Source organism: Hirundo rustica, chromosome 6 (genome assembly GCF_015227805.2).
Source record: "Hirundo rustica isolate bHirRus1 chromosome 6, bHirRus1.pri.v3, whole genome shotgun sequence".
In the NCBI taxonomy this organism is placed as follows: Eukaryota; Metazoa; Chordata; class Aves; order Passeriformes; family Hirundinidae; genus Hirundo; species Hirundo rustica.
This window is the reverse complement of record NC_053455.1, coordinates 16587474-16605875: the sequence shown is the minus strand read 5'-3', so window position 1 is coordinate 16605875 and position 18402 is coordinate 16587474. Positions and strand designations below refer to the sequence as shown.

The following is an 18402-nucleotide window of genomic DNA, read 5'->3' as shown; positions in this document are numbered from 1 at the left end:
TGCCGCTCTTTGCAGGGGTCTCTAACTGGGGTGGTTACGCCATTGCCTGCGCTCTGTACGTGCTGCGCTGCTGCCAGCTCCACGACCGCTACCTGCGCAGAGCTGTCGGCTTTCCACGCGCACCCAGCGAGGAGCTCTGGCTGCCGGCGCTTCCGTCCGTCGCCAAGGTAATTCCCGTGCGCCAGGGCCTGGGACTTGCTCATGACGGGGAGATGGAAGCGGCCACCAGCTGCTGAGTCCTGCCTGGCCCGCTTCACTTCCTCACCTGCACAAGGTCTTTGGGGAATTTGGGTTGTGAAGGAGCAGCCGCGCTGTCCTTAGACTGTTTTGCACAAGGGATTCGAGACAGATTGCAAATAAAAAATCTTCTCATATCAATGTATTCACGTCTTGCAGCTTCAAGCAGAAGATAGTGCTACAATTTTATGGGCGATGCAAGAAATCCTTGTATTGAGATACAGTGATTAAAATGCCCTGTTGGCTTCCTTAGCATCCTTCATGATTTTATAACCCTCTGTCATAGTGTCCTTTAGATGTCTGATTCCAAAATCAAAAGTCACAGTTCTTACGCGGTAGCCACTCCATACTTCTGATCTTTGTACTTCCTACTGATTTTCCACCTTTTCTAGTTTGCTGGAACATTTCTACAATTAATTTTTAATGTTTCTAAATTAAAGTTGGAGAAAAACTTGTACATGAATATTTTAAAATGTGTTTTGACTAATACAGCTCTGTACAGTGATATTCAGGGAATGCAAAGGTTTCAGACTGAGAAGAAGTAAAATAACAGAGAGGGGTAAGAAATGACTGTGATCTGTGCTCATCCTGCTAAGCATGTGCCTCTATTTTTAACTTGGCAGTGGTTAAAAAAAGTACTTATCTGTCTATACACACACACTCTTAATGATTAAATAAGGTTTGTTCCACAACTTTGCAATAAATTAGAAACTTTGAAATTCAGCTTAATTAGCAGAGTACCTCTACAGAGATTTGGACAAGCCCATAAAGTGTGTGACCTCCAAAAATGCTAGGCAAAATACAATCCATGTACCATAGCTACTGCCCAAAACAAAGTTTTTCTCCTGAGATGACAAGACACTCTGCATGAAATTCTAACAAAGTCCCTTTCAAGTATTTCAGAGTAGATCTCACTTTTTAAATTCTTGCTATATTAGTTTTTCATCTAAAGGTCATAAAACTGAAATTGATCCCAACACCTGGCATAGCCATATAGCTTAACAAAGTTTTATGGCCCTTTTCAGCACAGTCTTTTTGTAAAATAGATTAACTACTTTTCAGTTTCCAGTATTTTTTTCCAGTTGCATCTACTGGTCTTTGACCTTTAAATTAACGCATCCTAAAATGACTATGATCAAAATTCCTGGTAATGAGATACTGTAATTAAATGTTATATTGTGTACAGGAAAACCTTCTTGTTTTTGTTTTACTAAGCTATACAGCTGGGAATATTAATGATCCAGTAATGGGCTACTGAAAGTGCAATACTAAAATCTGTTGAGATAAAATTAATGGAAACAGTTTTGTGGAGGAGAGAAAATGACAAAATGTCTGACAAGAAAATATGATGTCTTTAATTATAAATCACACAACAATGAACAGTGCAGAAGATTGAATACATTAGTATTCACATACTCCATTAGTATAAAAAAGTAAGACCATTTTTATGTTAGTATGGCTGCTTCCTGCAAAATTCAGCTTCATTTAATGCTATAATAATTACCCTTGTGAGATAAAGGGCAACACCACACAGACCCATCTTGGTGTTTATATTTGTTATTGTAATTGGAAAGAGGACATCTGAAGGAGTCCCTTAGCACCAGACAGCTTTCTTATAATGTGCTTTATTTTTCTGCAAAAAATGGCACTTCCATGAATGCTGTTGGTCATAATTACTAAGTGAAGACTTCCCGTGAAACACCGACATTATTTCCCTGCAGGCTGGCGTTGGAGCAGTGTCAGGACTGCAGTGCCAAAGCCCAGAACTGCAGAGCTCTCCCTTCCCACTGAACAGCAAACTAAGATTGTTCTGAGTTCGTGGATGAGCCTTTACCACATCTTAGTGAGAAACGCTGCAAAGCATTTGTTCTGTGGTGACAGCTGCAGGAACAGAAAACTACTGCACCTAAACAATCTTTGCTTACCTTTACCTTTGCTTACTCAATGATTTGATTATGGTACTGGCTTGGCTTTTCAGATGTTAATGGTAGTTTTACACCAAAGTGACTGTAATGAATCTAATTCATTGATACATATTGAAATGTGGCTAATGCTAAACATCCTACAGTCAACTCTGCATTTCATTGCATCTCACAAACAGGTTAATATATCAAGCATTTGTTCTTTTACTGAACTCTTTATTAATGGCAACATATCAACTGTATAGTATTTTTTTTAATTATGACCCATAAGAATATTAATTATAAATATATAAAGGTGTGACATATTTTAGTGTGCTTTATTAGCTTTGTCATTCCTAAGAAAGTTTCCCCCCTTGAATAAAGCATGAACTAATGAGATATTTTTCTATTAATTTGATTAATTTTTGTTACCCCACTCCCAACATAATTATTTACTAAAGAGAGAACTGTGGTCAAATTGCAGCGCTGTACAGCTAAGGAAGCATGCTGTACATTGTATTTGCTTATTTGCTTATTACAAATGGAAACAGTAGCATTTATGACAGGCTATGGTTTGTCAGGCATAGTTATTTCATATTAAGCAAGCCAACTTTTTGACCTCATATAAGCAGATCAGAGAGCTCTAATATGTAAATATGTAGCACAAACTGTTCATATTAGAGATTACATTTTGTGTATCCAGTTTAGATGTCTCTTTTGTGACAGGAGAGATCTCCTTTGCCCTTTTGCATTTAAATGCACTCAGTGCATTTAAAGAAAGAGAAACCTCTGTCATACAGAATGATCAGTTGTATATATTTGCATTTATGTATATGATATAAACTGATGTGTATTTATAATTTTATAAATTATAAACTAGCAAATTTTATGCTACTAATGTATCCTGATAATTTTCTTTAAATAGCTGTGTCACTGCTGACACCCTGTAACTATGCATACTTTTCCTCTAGTAGAAAACCAGAGCCTCATTTAATTTTGCTGCAGCTACGAATTAGGATGTTTTACCAGGAAATAAAAGACAGATCTTTAGAAAGTACATTCAGAGAGCAGGTTAACAAAATTAAACTGAATTGATCATGCATGGCATGCTTTGCTTCATTCAGAAATGATTATATTTTGGCCATGTACTGTATTAAGTAAAATACAACCATATTGTGTCTCAATTCAGATCTACAGCTGCTGTATTCATTGTGGTTTAGAAGTGTTCCTAGAAAAAGTCCTAAGATTTCATAAGAGAAAATTAGATATTTCAACATTATCATTTTTTTCATCATTCATTTGTGCCCAGGAGATAAAGAACTTTGCTAGAGGTTATTGTGTAGTAATGTCAAACAAGAAGTGTTAAAACCTAGAGAACTCTTTGTCAAGGACACTGGTAGGATTGTTGCAGTAGCAATTTCCATGGAAATGGAAACGGCACAGTAGACAAAGACCAGAAAGGACATTCCAAGTAAAGAAAGGGAGGAAAAGACAGATAGGTGAGTGTTTCAAGGTCTTATATAACCTATCATAGGGTTGGCATAGGGGAAGCTTAAAAGTGATTAGGTTTTTAGTTTTCCTAGATTTTTATTAACAGAATTTAAGGAATAAATTCTCACTTTTACTGTGTACATTTCATGACAAATGAAAAGCAGAGCAGTTTCTGCCAGACATACATCCGCTTGAAACCAGATCTTGAAATTTTACTGTTCCCTGTGAGGTTTTTTTTTTTCAGAGCTCATTTTATCCCATCTTTTCATCCCACGATGCTAACTGGCCCGTAGCTCACAAAATAAAGGATTTTGTTCCCTTTGTGTACTTTTACAGCTCAACTTGGAACATGCTTTGTTATCTGCTTATATTAGTTAAGCAAGAAAATAACTGTAGTTCTAAACAAAGCATATGCTAGTTCAGAGCATGCCAGGGAAGCACAATTTCTGAGGTTGTTTTCTCCCCACTCCTTCCCTAAGCAACCAGAATTCCCATAAAACCAATCATGAAAAGAGAAGAGAGGGCCAAAGGCAGAGAGAGATCAGAGAAGCTGCAGGGCAGGAAAGGAAAGTGAGTGTGCAGCCCATCCAGGTGCTCCCTGTAACCTTTTTTCCTGGAGCATCCTCTTTCCCTTCTGTTCTTTTTCTATAAAAATGCAGCTGCAGACAGCTGCCTTGCTGGGGAAACCACAGAGGGATTTTTGAGATACTTTGGGTGGTGGTTCCTCTGATTCTGATTTGTGCAATATAGGAACTTGAAACCAGACAAAAAAAATGATGCGTCTGAATCGACACTAATGTTCTGTTTGAGGCAGTGTGGAGAAAAATAATATTCAGTGATTAAATAGCAGTAAAGATTCTAAACTATCTGACATTCCCTGAGCTCCAGATGCTAAACATATTCTTTGGGACAAGATAGTACTTGCAAGTTGATGGCAAAACAAATATGGAGGCTATGGTCAGTCTCTCCCACAATTAACATAAATATCTTGATGACTGCTCTTGTCTGATTCATAATTTTAATTATACTCTGTTTCTTTCTTTTTCAAGGAAGAAAAGCTTCTGAAAGCACTCGTGCAGCTCGGGGTCCGCAGTGGCAAAACTGCCAGTCTAGAGATGGAGGTGGATGGGCTGCCCTTCTACGACACCCATTCGCTTATGATTGAAAAGCTGCTGCAGGAAGCACTGCAGTGACTGCCCCTAGTGATTTCTGCATCAAGAGTTGCTCCCATGTAATTTCCTTATTCTCGAGGCTCTCACAAGGTGTAAAAGATCAGAAAAAGATGACTTTTCATTTCTGGTGTGTAGCAGGATTTTTGGAGACAGACACAGCGAGGCCTGACAATGCTGGGAAAGTTCTGTTGTTTTAGCACTGTCAAGGATGATGAGCCTGAGAACCAGGACACTGAGCCTGAGAACCAGCTTTTTCCCTCAACAAAGTGTAAACAGGTAACTGCAAAGGAATGCTTATGCAGATAACACTAGCCAATAGCGAGTAGTAAAATGCCGTGTAAACAGCTTGTGCACAAGAATGATATATGTATATAAGAACCCTGTGTACCCTCAATAAATGGAGCATTCACCACTACTTCTGTGAAGAAGGTGTTTGACTCTGGCTGTTCCCCGTGTTTTTGTTTTGTTTTTCTTTTCAAAAATCACCTTCATGGTGTCTTGATCACACACAGTCTTTCATTGTTATCCTTACATCGTCTCTGTGAAACAAGAAGAGGATGCCATCCACTTGGTCTGCCTTTCTTTTCTGTAATTTTACAATGGCAAATGAATATTAAATTATATTATATAATAAGAAGTGATCTGGCTTTTACAAAGAAAGCATGAAATTACAATGAGATATTATTGCACTGCTGTTCTTGTTTTACTAACCTCATAACTGCAACAGGAAGTAACTCCCATAGCAACTTGGATTTAAAAATACTTGTGGTGAGGAAAACAGCTACAGTAGAGAGGGAAGATTCAAAACAAAACTGCAGTGTTACAGTAGTGAGAGCTCCACTGCACGCTTCCTGTAGCCCCTCTAACACTTATGGTGGGGGATAGTTCATGGAAGTGTGAGGAGATAAGGAGAAAAATTTAACTGAGCTAAAATAAATGAAAATAAAGGCAGCATTGCAAATCTGTGTAAAGGGTCGGCTGTGCCATTAACCCCTGTCATATTAGTAGTTTGCCACTTATATTTTACCACTTTATGCATAGTAGAGAAAAGTTGTAGACATTTCATAGTATCCCGTTGTTACAAAGAAATTAATTGAGTACAAGAATAATGATTAAAATTAATTATTAGAAATTAAAGTATAATTAGAAATTAATAAACATTTGCATTCAGTATGAAATAATATTATGTAAATAAACTTTTACATGAATACCTGTTGTAGAAATTCAGCTCCTGACAAGACCAAGTGAAGTATCATTAATTCTATCCTATAAGATTACTAACACTGAAGCAGTACACAACAAATGGTTGTGAACTGTGCCCAGCTTTTGTCATTTAAAGCTGTAATATTACCTTAACTCCGTGTGAGTGTCAGGACTGAAGTTCTGCCGGCTGCCAGCCCTCGCAGCAGAGAGGGGAGGATACATCTGACACCACCTTTAGAGCACTGGTGCTTTACCTGTCATAAAATGGAAGTTGCTTTTAGTTGGACTTCCAGCAGCGAGCAACACTTGATACTGCTTTTCCTTCCTGGCAGGTGAGTTTTCTTTTCCTTCTTTGATTGAGACAAACAACTTTTTCAGAATGAGAAAAATAATTTCATGCCACAAACAGCAGCATATTTTGAACATTAATCTCCTGAAGCCCCTGAGGATGCTGAGCCTTTAAAGACATGCAATAGTTAAATACAAGAAATCTTAATGCCAGTCTTCTGCTAGATATTCAGATTCACCAAAGATTCCCGTGTTTATTTTCTAGATCAGTCATTTTTTAAAAGATTTGTAAAATCTAAAACCTTCTCAAAGGATGTTCTAGAAAAGTATCTTGGAAGTTTCACAATTAGAAAATATCTCCTTTAGAAGTCTCCAAACCCTCCAAACTATAAGCATGTAGTAAGATATTTCATATGAATGCCTGAACATTTTGCCAAAGCCAGTAACCCCACAGGATGGCATATGTTCACTGCTGCACAGAACTCAGAGAATGAAATTGGCACCATTTTAAACAAAGCAGCTGATTTTATTCTCTCTGTGCTACTGACATATTACACTAAAGGGTGCAATGTATATTTCCAAGCACTAACTGTTGTCAAAAAAAAATTTCATTTAGTAAGCTTTTGCTCTTCCCCACCCCCCAAAATACAAGTCTTAACAGTCAGATTTCATTAAGAAATACAAAATTTAATAATTTATTTCTCTTTTTCTCTAGTGCATGCTCTTAAAATGCCTTCTTGTGTGCAGTCCCAAGCATGGCATTTACTTCAATAGCATGTGTAGCATGTCTCTATCAACCTTAGCAGGACCCTTGAGTGAATGTGTTTTGACTGAGATGGAAGGAAAAGCTCTGAGTGGAGTTACCTTGCCTCTGTATTGGTTACAGTTCTGCAGCCTAAGCCAAACAGTTACAGCACAGAAAGGGTTGATAAAATATTGGCCTCAAGAAACAAAAGGGGAAGAGGAAAATCCTCTTCATTCTGTTGTGGGTTAGCAGGTTAAGTGCTGAGAACTGTAGCAAAACGCTGCACCGTGTTACCCGTTTCCATCTGATTTTAAACTGCAGCAGCTGACCAAAGATGACCACATCAAAGCACCAACTCAAATGAGCCTTAATCCCTCAGATGACAGTTCCATGTTGTACAGCATGCTCTGCATTCCTGCTGTCTAATTTAAACAGCATGGGGATCTGTAAAGAAGCAACACATAAACATGACAACAAATATTTAATCCTAGAACAAACCACATGTGTCTTGCAGTCTGACAGGTCGTGGAGGTCCAAGGAGTTTGTGCTTAACAATGTACAAGCTCAGCACTACAGCAGTCGGGAGGGAGTCCCTGCCTTATGATGCCCTTGGAATACACAGCAGATGAGATGAAAGATCAGGAGAAAATAAAGCTAAACCGTGCTAATAGTCAGGAGAAAAAAATGCAGATGTAAGGTAATTAATCCAGCTGAGTGCTCAAAGTATAAAGAAATGTACAATAATTAAACAAACCAAATGTTAACCTAAGCAAGCCTAATCCCCTCTTTGGACTGGGGACATGAATCCTTTCTGCAAGAGGAGGGAGGAGAGGATCTCTAGTCTCACAAATAGAAACTGTGGGCCAAAGCTAAAAGATAGTTATTTCAAACATAGTGTGAAAATATATAATAAGAAAATTATAAAAACATTTTTTATTAAACACATCCACTAATAATATCCAATATTGCACTCTCAAGGTGGTTTCCAGAAAATTGTTACAATAGGTTCCTTTTGGAATCTGATGACAAGCAAGGCTGTGCTACAATGACATATTCAGATAGCAGGAGCTAGATGATCTTTTGACTCAAAAGCAAACCAAAGAAACAAAACTGATTATACTGCTGGAAGTTATCAGCTCCAGGTTGCAGAGAGAGAGGTGTTTCAAGGAAGGTCTGAAACCAGAGAACTGAAGGGACAAGGCAATATTCATGGTGTAACAGATACAGGTACAAGAAGATGTGATGAGCAGATCACGAAAAAGAATCACACAGGATTCAATAGTGCAACAAAAAAAAACCAAAAAACCTAGAGACGAGGTGGTGGTAGAAACAATACTGTGGAGCAAAACTCCTGCATCTTTAAAAACCATTTTTCTCCACTTACGCCTGTATTTTGTTTCTGTCTAAACCAGGACATTCAGATCATTCATACATCATATTTCTGATACTGTATTTACTGAACAATGACCAAACTGTAAACTGTATTATCTGTGAGCAAAAACAGAGTTTAAACAGAATTCATTCAACAGTTTCCCTGACAAATGCATTGTTATTTAGTTGCCTGCATGGTCTGTGCTGCAGAAGATACACAAATTACAAAGGACACAATCAAAACTGTAGCAAGGTATAGTAGAATTCAGACATAAATAAATATTCTTGAGCACAGTGACTCAGAGAAGCATATGGGATCAAAGTGCCTCAGGTACTACCAGCCTTTTGTTCTCTTCTGAGTCACCGAACCAAGGTATTGACACCCACTGGAGCCCAGAGTTTCATACTTCCAGAAGTCTCTGGGAGCCTTATGATGAGGTTTAACACTCGAGATTCAACAGTCAAATAACAGCCTGAAGGTCTCAGCAGGTGCTGAGCTCCTTGTGCACATTCTCCCATAATGTCTCACACTACTGGACTGATTGTTTCAGGAATCTGGTTCTGGCATGGTCTCTGCATGCTTTGAAACTGGCAGAAGTTATTTCAGGGAGTGGCAGAGATGTTGCAGAAGTGTTTTGTTGGGCGCTTTTTAAAAGTATATGTGGGGACATTTAATTTTTTCTGTCTCATACCTTTTCAACAGATGATGAGAGCTTGTAGAAGATTGCTTTCTCTAGATGTTACGGGGGAAAACAGAAAGCAGCTAAAGATGAGTTCACCAGAATTACACATCGTGAGTACTGGCTTATTCCAGTCAATGCAGTCATCAAGACAAACAGGTTTTAAGTGGTAGCACAACAACAGGTATGTGATTATAAATGAACTGACTTAGCACATACTTTCCTCACCATTGCCAGGGTCCAAGCACCTCCAGAAACTGCTTCACTGTACAGGATTGCTCATAAGCCTTTGGGAGGTCACACTGTTGTAATACATGAATAATTCAGACAGATACACAAACACGGCCGTAGCTGCAAATGTAGGATTAAGGTCCTTTTGATTAATGCTATGGGCTGTCTACATTGGCTGTGAAGCAGTCCTTCATTCCAGCACCATCAAGTGGTATTTGTAATAACTCTGGTTGTTGTTCATGCTGGGTTCTGTTGGCAGTATCAGCAGGGTTCAGTGGATAGGATTCCTTCGTCTCAGTACTCAGATGGCCTAAACATGTTAGACAAGAATCTCTCATCTTGACAAAGTTCTGGTAAGTGCTTTCACTGGAAAAACAGTACAATACTGGGTCAGCAACACAGTTAAAAGTAGTTAACAGGAGAGAAATATGGTAAACATTAAATATTTTCTCAGCAAATGAGCAGTTGTTCTCCAACAAGCTACGAACTACAAGTAGGATATGATATGGTCCAAAGCAGACTAAAAATATGAAAACAGTGCTTGAAACCAGCCTTTTAATTTGGATTTTCTTCTTCTTTTGAGTGCCGGGACTCTTGTGGACAACCCGTAAAATCCCACAGTAGGAGAAGGCCAGCAGAAATAAGGGGAAAAGGAAGCCAGCAGAGAAGCGGTAGTAATTGACATTGTGCTCCCATTTCTTGATGGGGTAATGCTCAAAGCACACCAAGTGGCTCTCAGCATCCATACTGATCTCCCCGTGTGTGAAGACGAAGCAGCACGTCATGATTTCTTTGGCCCAGATAATGATGCTGACAATGGCAGCAGCCTTCATGGTCCGGAAGCGCTGAAACTGAAAGGGGTGCACTACGGCCAGGTAGCGGTCGAGGGAGATGCAGCACAGGAAGCCCACGCTGATGTAGATATTCTCATACAGGATGATGCCACAAACTTTGCACAGCAGCTCATCGTAGGTCCAGTTGTCGTGCTGTAAAGCATACTGAAGCCAAAAAGGCAAAGAAAATATGTACAGCAGGTCTGCTAAAGTCAAATTGCAAAGGTAGATCCCTAGTTCATTTTTAGCTTTGATCTGTAAATACCCATAGTACAGTGACAGGCAGTTAGCTGGCAAGCCTAGTATAAACACAAATATGTACACCACTGGGGATAATGTCTCGTGGATATCATGATTAATATTGCACTTCTCAGTCGCATTCTCCGTGAAATTCACCATCTTCTACTTCTCCCCGTGAATCACTCATCAGGGTCCTGAATGTAAGGCTTAATTATGTTTCGTTTTCATGCAGGGTTTATTTCTTCCACAAACCTCTAGGCTGAAGTGATGACTTGCTGCAGGATGTTAATAAACTGAAGATAAAACAAAAGGAAATTTTTAGAAGGAATACAAGTGTTAAATACATAGTACACTTTTCAGAAAGCTTCCTTTTCCTATCCCCGAGTCTTTGATAAAACCTGTCTGGAAATTAAGATTTACATAACTCCTAGTACGTAACAGAAAAGTGCCAGAAAATTATGCGATCCAGAATCACAAAGCAAATTACAAATATTTGGGTTTTTTAGCTTTGGAGGCATCTAAAATGTGAAGGAATATCATCTCTGATTTAGAGATGGGGCAGAAAAGAAGTAATCAGATTTGTCTACCATGGAAAAGGTGTATCTGGTAAATCAGCAGTCCACACAGACTTCCTTTGAGGATGTAAAGTGCACAAATCTCTTGACTATTAATTTCCATTTCTTAAATTTCCCTTTATATACAGGATTCCATTTCTTAAATTTCCCTTTATATACAGGATACCATGTAATACGCAGTTCAATTCAGCAGGATTAAAAAAAAAAAAAAAAAAAAAAAAAAGGCATTTTTAGCACTCTCTCTTACAGTTACTTGTAAAAACAATCCTGAAAGCAAGATATCTTCCTCAGTTGGAAGGACATGATGAAACTCTGGTACAATGCATTGCCATGATCTCAGTTCTACAGGATATGCTATTAACTATTCCTTATTTGCCATCAACTCCCAAACCCACAGATTTATGACTTATACATTTGTATCTTTCCTTTTCATCTTCACTTAATATGAATGCAATTGTCTTCATCTGAAGAATCTGGTATAATCCAAACACATACCCACAGAAGCCATTGCTATGCTATGCTATACTGAATTGTACTATAACTATTTAATACACAAAAACCACTGCTGACAACGGGTTAGCACTCAGTTCTACTTGGTCAAGCCTGGGCCCATCTCACAGTGATGAAATGCTTGACTAAACAATGAAATACCCCATGCAGCATTTTATCACCTCATGATAGATTCACCTGGGCACAGATGCTCAGCACTGGAGAACAGCAGGGCAAACTGTGCAAGACTGTATTTCTTTCAATCTCCTCAGAAAATTCAGGGATGTTGGGTATGTGATATATGTCCTAAAGTTAATTCGTGTAAAAAGATATAAAATGTAATAGCATCCCTATAGGTGTAAGTTTTGTTTTAATCCCGTATGCTAAGAGTTAACTCAGAGGAAAGTAGCTCGGTAAAGGTACAGGAATTTCTCTTCCCTGAAAAGACAGGGGAGGGACACCAGACAAAACATGATTAGAATTACCAGAAAGGGAGACACAAACATGCCTCTGCCGGGAATCATTTAAAAAGGAACAAAGATGACAAAAGAAGGAGATGAGAGCCCGGAGAACCAGATGATTACATCAGATCAATATCTAGACCGTCCCCTCCTGAAATTAACATCTCCACACCACACCTGGATCCGACCATTAACGGCATTGTCCTTTCCCGCTGATCCATTCAGACTCTTAGAACTGGAACATGAATGTTTAATGAAGATGCCTCGGAGGGAAGACCCTTGAAATCCTGAGCCTCTCTCCAGGATCCAGTGTATAAAAAGAGCCTGCTGCAAGCCAAAAATGTGAACTTGGGGGATAACAGACTGGCAGAGTGTGTTATCATTGTTCACCCAGCGGCGACCCCGGGCTCGACGCTGTCCTTTTAATTGTGGCTGTCTGAGACTGTCATTTTGTCTCTCTCAATAAAATTCCAAATTTTGATTTATCAGATTTGGTGAATCATATTTATTACAGGTATACCTTTGTAAGGTTAACAATTTGTGTACTCTTTTCAGCTTCAGATACTATGGATGCAAAAGAAGCACTATCCAAAGACAAAGATAAGGCTTTTCTGCTTTTTCCTGTTTGCTATGCTAATTTGCATTTTTGTCGTCATATTCTGTCCCATCTAGGAACATAAAATTTCTTCCAAGGCAACCCTTACAAAAACATGACCACACTAGAGTAAAATTACTGTCAGCTTTAGCATTTGAGGATGTTACATCAAATACATGTTTGGGTTTTTTTTAATGGTGATAAGCTTTACTCCTGTAGAAACTGAAAACAAAATCACTTGCTTTAAGCCAGAAAAGAATTGCCTGGCTGAAATAAGTGATCAAACTTGCGAAGAAGTTTATATTTTAGCTTCAACCAGCATAGTTCCACAGAATTCACAGCAAACACATACAAATAAGAATTGGGATGTGGTTTTCATCCCTTTACATTTACTTTTTCTTTCCAACTGAGAGGACATTAGCCCTGGTTTTGGTGGAAATATCATTGGGAGCTAAGAAACTCTCAGTCATGAAACAACAGGCCAAGGTAAGTTCATCTCCCTCAAAACTTTTAACTCCACTGTCTAACACAACTTGTGTGAAAGACTGCTCAAGTCTAGCACTCTGCTCTCCTCCACCTCTCAGTCTCAAGCTGCTCCTTTAGGGTTTAAGAGACTCAACACTATCCACTGTGGGTGTCCCAATAGTCCCAGGAGCAATGCTGTTAAGGGCCCAGTCACAGGTACCTGTGGGTCAGTTGGAAGTTTGCTTCAGGAGATTGCCATAACCTTCCCCTGGAATAAACATGACAGTGTTAGTAGTGCTGAGAAGTCCAGCAGAAATCATTTACTTAAGTTTTGTTACAAATTTCCCCAAACACTGATACCTCGGGGCCATTAGCTCCCCTGTAACACTAACCAGTTTCTCCAAGGCTTCATAACCATCACATATCTCTTCTATCTGCAGACAAGGGCAGGTCACAGAATCTTTGCTGAGGCAGGTTTGATAACCTTCTTACCCCAACCCACCCTGAAACCCAGATCTCCAGACCTGAGTTTGTATTTCATGGCATTTCTGTATAATGATTTGGTGACTTTTACATGTAAGCGTTTCCCTGCACAGGATGATTGGCAAACCTTAGTTATTCTCTAAAATGCCTAAAATCCGAGCCCTATCATTGTATCTACCAGCTCAGTGCCCAGCCAGTGTCCAGATCCTATCAATAATGCCAAATAGTAATTCAAAAGCTGTTGACGGGTTTGAAAATTCAGAACTGTCTTTATTATGTCTAGCACTGAGTTTCATTCAGTGTTTCTCAGTGAGATATTATGGATCACAGTATGAGGAAAAGCAGATGTACTCTACAGGTGCAGTGTTTTTTGAAAGTGCTTCTTTTCCTCTAAGAACTCTAAATGTTCTTATCAAATTATGTTTATGTACAGTGAATGTAATTCTCTGTAATAAGGAAAATAATTTCTGCTTAGTTTAAAAGTCTGCCAGAATGCAGAATGTGATTGAAGTTTTTGTAGCAAAAGTCTTACTGATACAATATTATGCTAATGCAACATACACTTACAATTACAGCAACATGTTGAAGCGGGCTATTTGAAGGGGCAGGAAGAAAAGGCTGGCTGTAACAAATCTCTTTGCTCTGTGCTAACAAACCCTCCCCAGTTTCAAAGATGGGGATGAAAAAAAGATCCAGATTCTTGTCCAATAGCTGTCTTATACTGCTGTTCTGGTCAGTGGCAACAGTGAGCCAGGAAATCCTTCCCTTGTTTCAGCCCCTCAGTGTGGCTCTGGGCCACCTTTGTACCCTTTGTACCCTTTGACCACTCATGCCTCAGAAGAAGACTCAGCAGCCAAATGGAAAAACAGAGGCAGATCAACTTTTCCCCCGCACCAGGTACACTAAATATAGCTCTGCACCAGCCAGAGAGTAAAACTGGAGGATTTTTTCAGCAAATCTGGTATCAAAGGACTGCACTGGCAGGTTTAAACAAATGGGTGTGGAAGAGCCCACTCCGTTATTACAAACATACTACACAATACTTTACAAGCTGTCTGAAAAAGAGGAAAATGAAGGAAAGGTGATTCAGGGTATAGAAAAGACAAATAGCTCCCCCATTACTTATTGGCCATGTCTGGATAGAGGGAGGAGAAAAAATGAAAAAGCTGCTGCATGAAAAACATCTGGGGTGCAGACAATCATAAAGCTGAAAGCAGTTATAAGGAATACACAGGCATTTCTTCTAGATAGCTTTAGTATGGATATAGTGCATCTGTGTGACTTTTTTAAAATCATAGTTTATGTAACACCTTCAGTATCACAAGTCTGCAGGCATTTCCAGGCAATATTTCTCTCTCCTATATGCTCACATCTTTTAGACTATACCCTTCTAAGCCTAAGTCTTGGCAATAAATTAAAAGACTCTCTCCATCTACATGATCTCCAAACAATTCTCTTTTTCATGGATGAAAAATAAAGCCAAGGATCCCAGAGCTTCAGAAAGCCACACTTTTTCATGGTTTAAACAAGCCAACTTTATTACTCAGTGGAGAGTTCAACAACAGTTCTTTTCTTTCCCAACTCCTTAGCTGTTGGCAAACTCATGACTCGCCCCTGCACCATGGACCGTGGGGCAGCTCATGTGTTAAGCGCTGCCTGCTGGCAATGGCCGGGGAAGCGGCCAGAGCCACTGGCAGCCACAGCCTCTTCACCTTGGACCAAGTAGTAGCATGGAGCCCAGGTAAGTCCTTTCAGTTTCAGTGGAACACTGCTACAATTTTCCTTGTAAGAAATCTGTCTGCAGCTATGTCTACTTTTTTTTTTTTTTTTTTTTTTTTTTTTTTTTTTTTTTTTTTTTTTTTTGGGGGGGGTGTGGGGGGGCAGACACAAATAGGACTGCACCAAAGGACTTCCTTGCTGGAATTTGCAACCATTGTGCACCCAGCTTGTCTCATCCACAAAGCACGACTTCCATTCACTTCCATTAACAGAGGGTGTAGCATGCTTGTGTTCCTGCATGGTCTTTTGCTATTTAACCTGTCCTTGCACCTGTCATACAGTGTAGACAAGCCTGAGTCACTTGGCTGTCACTGCAGGACTTGAACTGTCCTGCATATCTTGGAATCAGAAGCCCAGGGTCGTTTCAGTTTAGGATTTGGTTCAGGTCATTATCTACACAAACACCAGCCCTTAAATGCACATGCTAAGCTTCCTTCAACACTTGCAGGTTTGTCAGATTGTTTGATCCTATTTCACAAAGCCTGGAAGCATAAGGTCAGATAAGAAGGCAGGGAAGTGATGAACAGCAGAAGAGACTAGGGACTGTTCAAACAACTTAAAATGGGCAGAAAAAGGATAATACTCTTAGAGTAAGTTTGAGGGGAAAACAAGTAGAAGAAAGTAGAAATTCAGGTGCACCACAAAGTATGAAAAAATGGCACAATGATATTTGGGTTTAATTGGAAGAATTATGATGTAAAAGATGGACTTGTTGGAACAGGTCCAGAGGAAAGTCACAGAAATGACAGGAGGGGCTGAGCACCTCTCCTATAAGGAAAGGATGAGAAAATTGGAGTTGTTCAGCCTGGAGAAGAGAAGGCTCTGGGAAGATCTTGTTGCAGCCATTCAGTACCCAAAGGGGACTTAGAAGAAACATGGGGACAGACTCTTTAATAGGACTTGTAGCAATGGGACAAGGGGCAATGAATTTAAACTTCAAGAGGGTAGAGTCAGACTGCATACAAGGATGAATATTTTTATGATGAGGGTGATAAAACACCAGCCCTGGTTGCCCAGAGATGTGATGGATGCCCTATCCCTGGAAACATTCAGTGTCAGGTTTGATGGGGCCCTGAGCAACCTGATCTCAGGTTGAAGATGAGTTGAAGCCCCTGCTCATTGCAGGAGAATGGCCTTTAAAGGCCCCTTCCAAACCAGATCATTTTGAATCTAGACGGGTATCAAGTAGAAAGAGCCATTAAAGGCAATGAAAGATATTTCTATTAACACAAGATAAGTAAAGGAAAAGAAAGACAAATACATATGAAGCACAAACATAAATATATATACATTTTATAATATGTAATTTATATAACATATGTTTATATGGTATATAAGTATTTTTATATTTATATAAAGAGAGTTGAAATATTTGCTGTTGTTTTTAATTCCTATCTTTAGAACCAGAATCGTTAACCAGCATCTAACAAAATTATTTAAAACAACAGGATGCGGGCATAGAGGAGAATAGATCAGCAAAGGCTAACAGATATTTTAAAAAAACATGTGCACTCCAGGGGATTTAGTAACAGCAATTTGTGAATTATTGCTGGTAATGTTTCAGAAATTATGACGAATTGGGTTAACACACATAACACTTTGTTTTGTGAAAAAGAGGAGTCAAACTGAGCTTCTGAACTAAAGTAATTTACATCTATGCACAATCCACTCAGTGCTTGTAACTTGAAAGAGGATTTTTCTAACGTGAACCTCTGAGTACAATAATTATTGCTCTGTATATCTGTTTCAGTTGAAGGGAACTGCAAAAGCATTCCGTAAATTACAAATAACTTTACTTTTGTCATTATCAGATGACTCGTCTTATAAACCTATTGTCAAAGAAGGAAGTCAGCAACATTTTTTTCAGAATCCACATAAACAAAAGACTACTTAGTCATCAATGCCTAATTTTTCCTAACACGGAAATGCGATTTTCTACAGTCTTGAGTAAATCATTCCATTTGCTCCATCTTTTGATATTCTGGGAATTCCATGCTCTGTTTCTATACCTTTCCGTTTCAGGTTCTTATGATTTTGGACTTCTTTGTTGATGTCTGCACATATAAAGGACAACTTGAGATGAAGGACAAGGGAGGTAGATAGGATAATAAGCCCAGTTAGTCCAATATCATAGAATCATAGAATGGTTTGGGGTGGAAGGCACCTTAAAAATCATCTCATTCCAACCATGGGCAGGGACACCTTCTCGCAAACCAGGTTGCTCAAAGCCCCATCCATCTTGGCCTTAAACACTTTTAGGGATGGGGCATCCACAGCTTATCTGGGCAACCTGTTCCAGTGCCTCACCACCCTCACAGTAAAACAATTCCCTCTAACATCTAATCTAAATCTTTTAGTTTGAAGCCATTCCCCCTTGTCCTATCACCACATGCCCTCGTAAAATGTCTCTCGTGATCTTTTTTTTAGGCTCCCTCCAGATACTGCAAGGCAGCAATTAAGTCACCCTGGAGCCCCGTCTTCTCCATGCTGGAAAATCACAATCCTCTCAGCTTTGCTCACAGGAGAGGTGCCCCATCCCTCTGACTGTTACAGACATGCCTCTGGACTCACTCCAGTTGATCAATGTCCTTCTCTGCTGAGGACTCCAGAGCAGGATGCAGCACTCCAGGTGGGATCTTGCCAGAGGGAAGTGGAGGGGTACAATCCCCTCCCTCACCCTGCTGATCGTGCTGCTTTGGATGCAGTCCAAAACATGTTTGGCTCTCTGGGCTGCAAGTGTTCCTGTCCAGCTTCCCATCCACCAGCACCCCCAGATCCTTCCCAGCAGAGCTCTATCTTTTCATCCCCCAGCCTGTTTTGATTCCGTGGGTTTCCCTCACCCAGGTGCAGCACCTTGCACTTGGTCTTGTAAAACCTCATGAGATTCCCATGCACTCACTTCTTGAGCTTGTCCAGATCCCTCTGGATGGCATCCCATCCTTTAAGTGTATCTCTCCTCTCTTTGATGTCATCTACAAATCTGCTGAGGCTGCACTCGATTATCTCATCTGTGTCATTAAAAAAAATGCTAAATAACACTTGTCCCAGCACGGATCCCTGAGGGACACCACTTGTCACTGAGGTCCATTGTGTCTCTGAGCCTTTGACCATGACCCTCTGGATCTGACTGTCCAGCCAATTTCTTATCCTTCTAACAGCCCAT

The 18402-nt window shown here is 39.6% G+C and overlaps 2 protein-coding genes across 7 annotated transcripts in view; one reads left to right on the top strand and one right to left on the bottom strand.

Moving 5' to 3' along the window:
- The window catches only part of DGLUCY (D-glutamate cyclase), a 50755-nt gene extending 41522 nt beyond the window's left edge, over positions 1–9233 (top strand). For 4 of the 6 annotated variants that reach the window (XM_040067141.2, XM_040067137.2, XM_040067136.2 and 1 more), the window contains exons 13-14: positions 16–167; positions 4679–5250. In XM_040067141.2, coding sequence (XP_039923075.1) covers positions 16–167; positions 4679–4822 — 296 coding nt within the window. In that variant the 3' untranslated portion in view covers positions 4823–5250. Of the gene's footprint in view, positions 1–15; positions 168–4678; positions 5251–6168; positions 6337–9111 lie in introns of those variants that run through there. The other 2 variants (XR_009207926.1, XR_009207925.1) reach the window with 2 other exon arrangements.
- A 218-nt stretch (positions 9234–9451) lies between these two features.
- On the bottom strand, positions 9452–10554 carry GPR68 (G protein-coupled receptor 68). Its single transcript, XM_058420943.1, has one exon. The coding sequence runs from the start codon at positions 10549–10551 to the stop codon at positions 9475–9477; it is 1077 nt and encodes a 358-aa protein (XP_058276926.1). The 5' UTR covers positions 10552–10554; the 3' UTR covers positions 9452–9474.
- Between the last annotated feature and the right edge of the window lie 7848 nt (positions 10555–18402).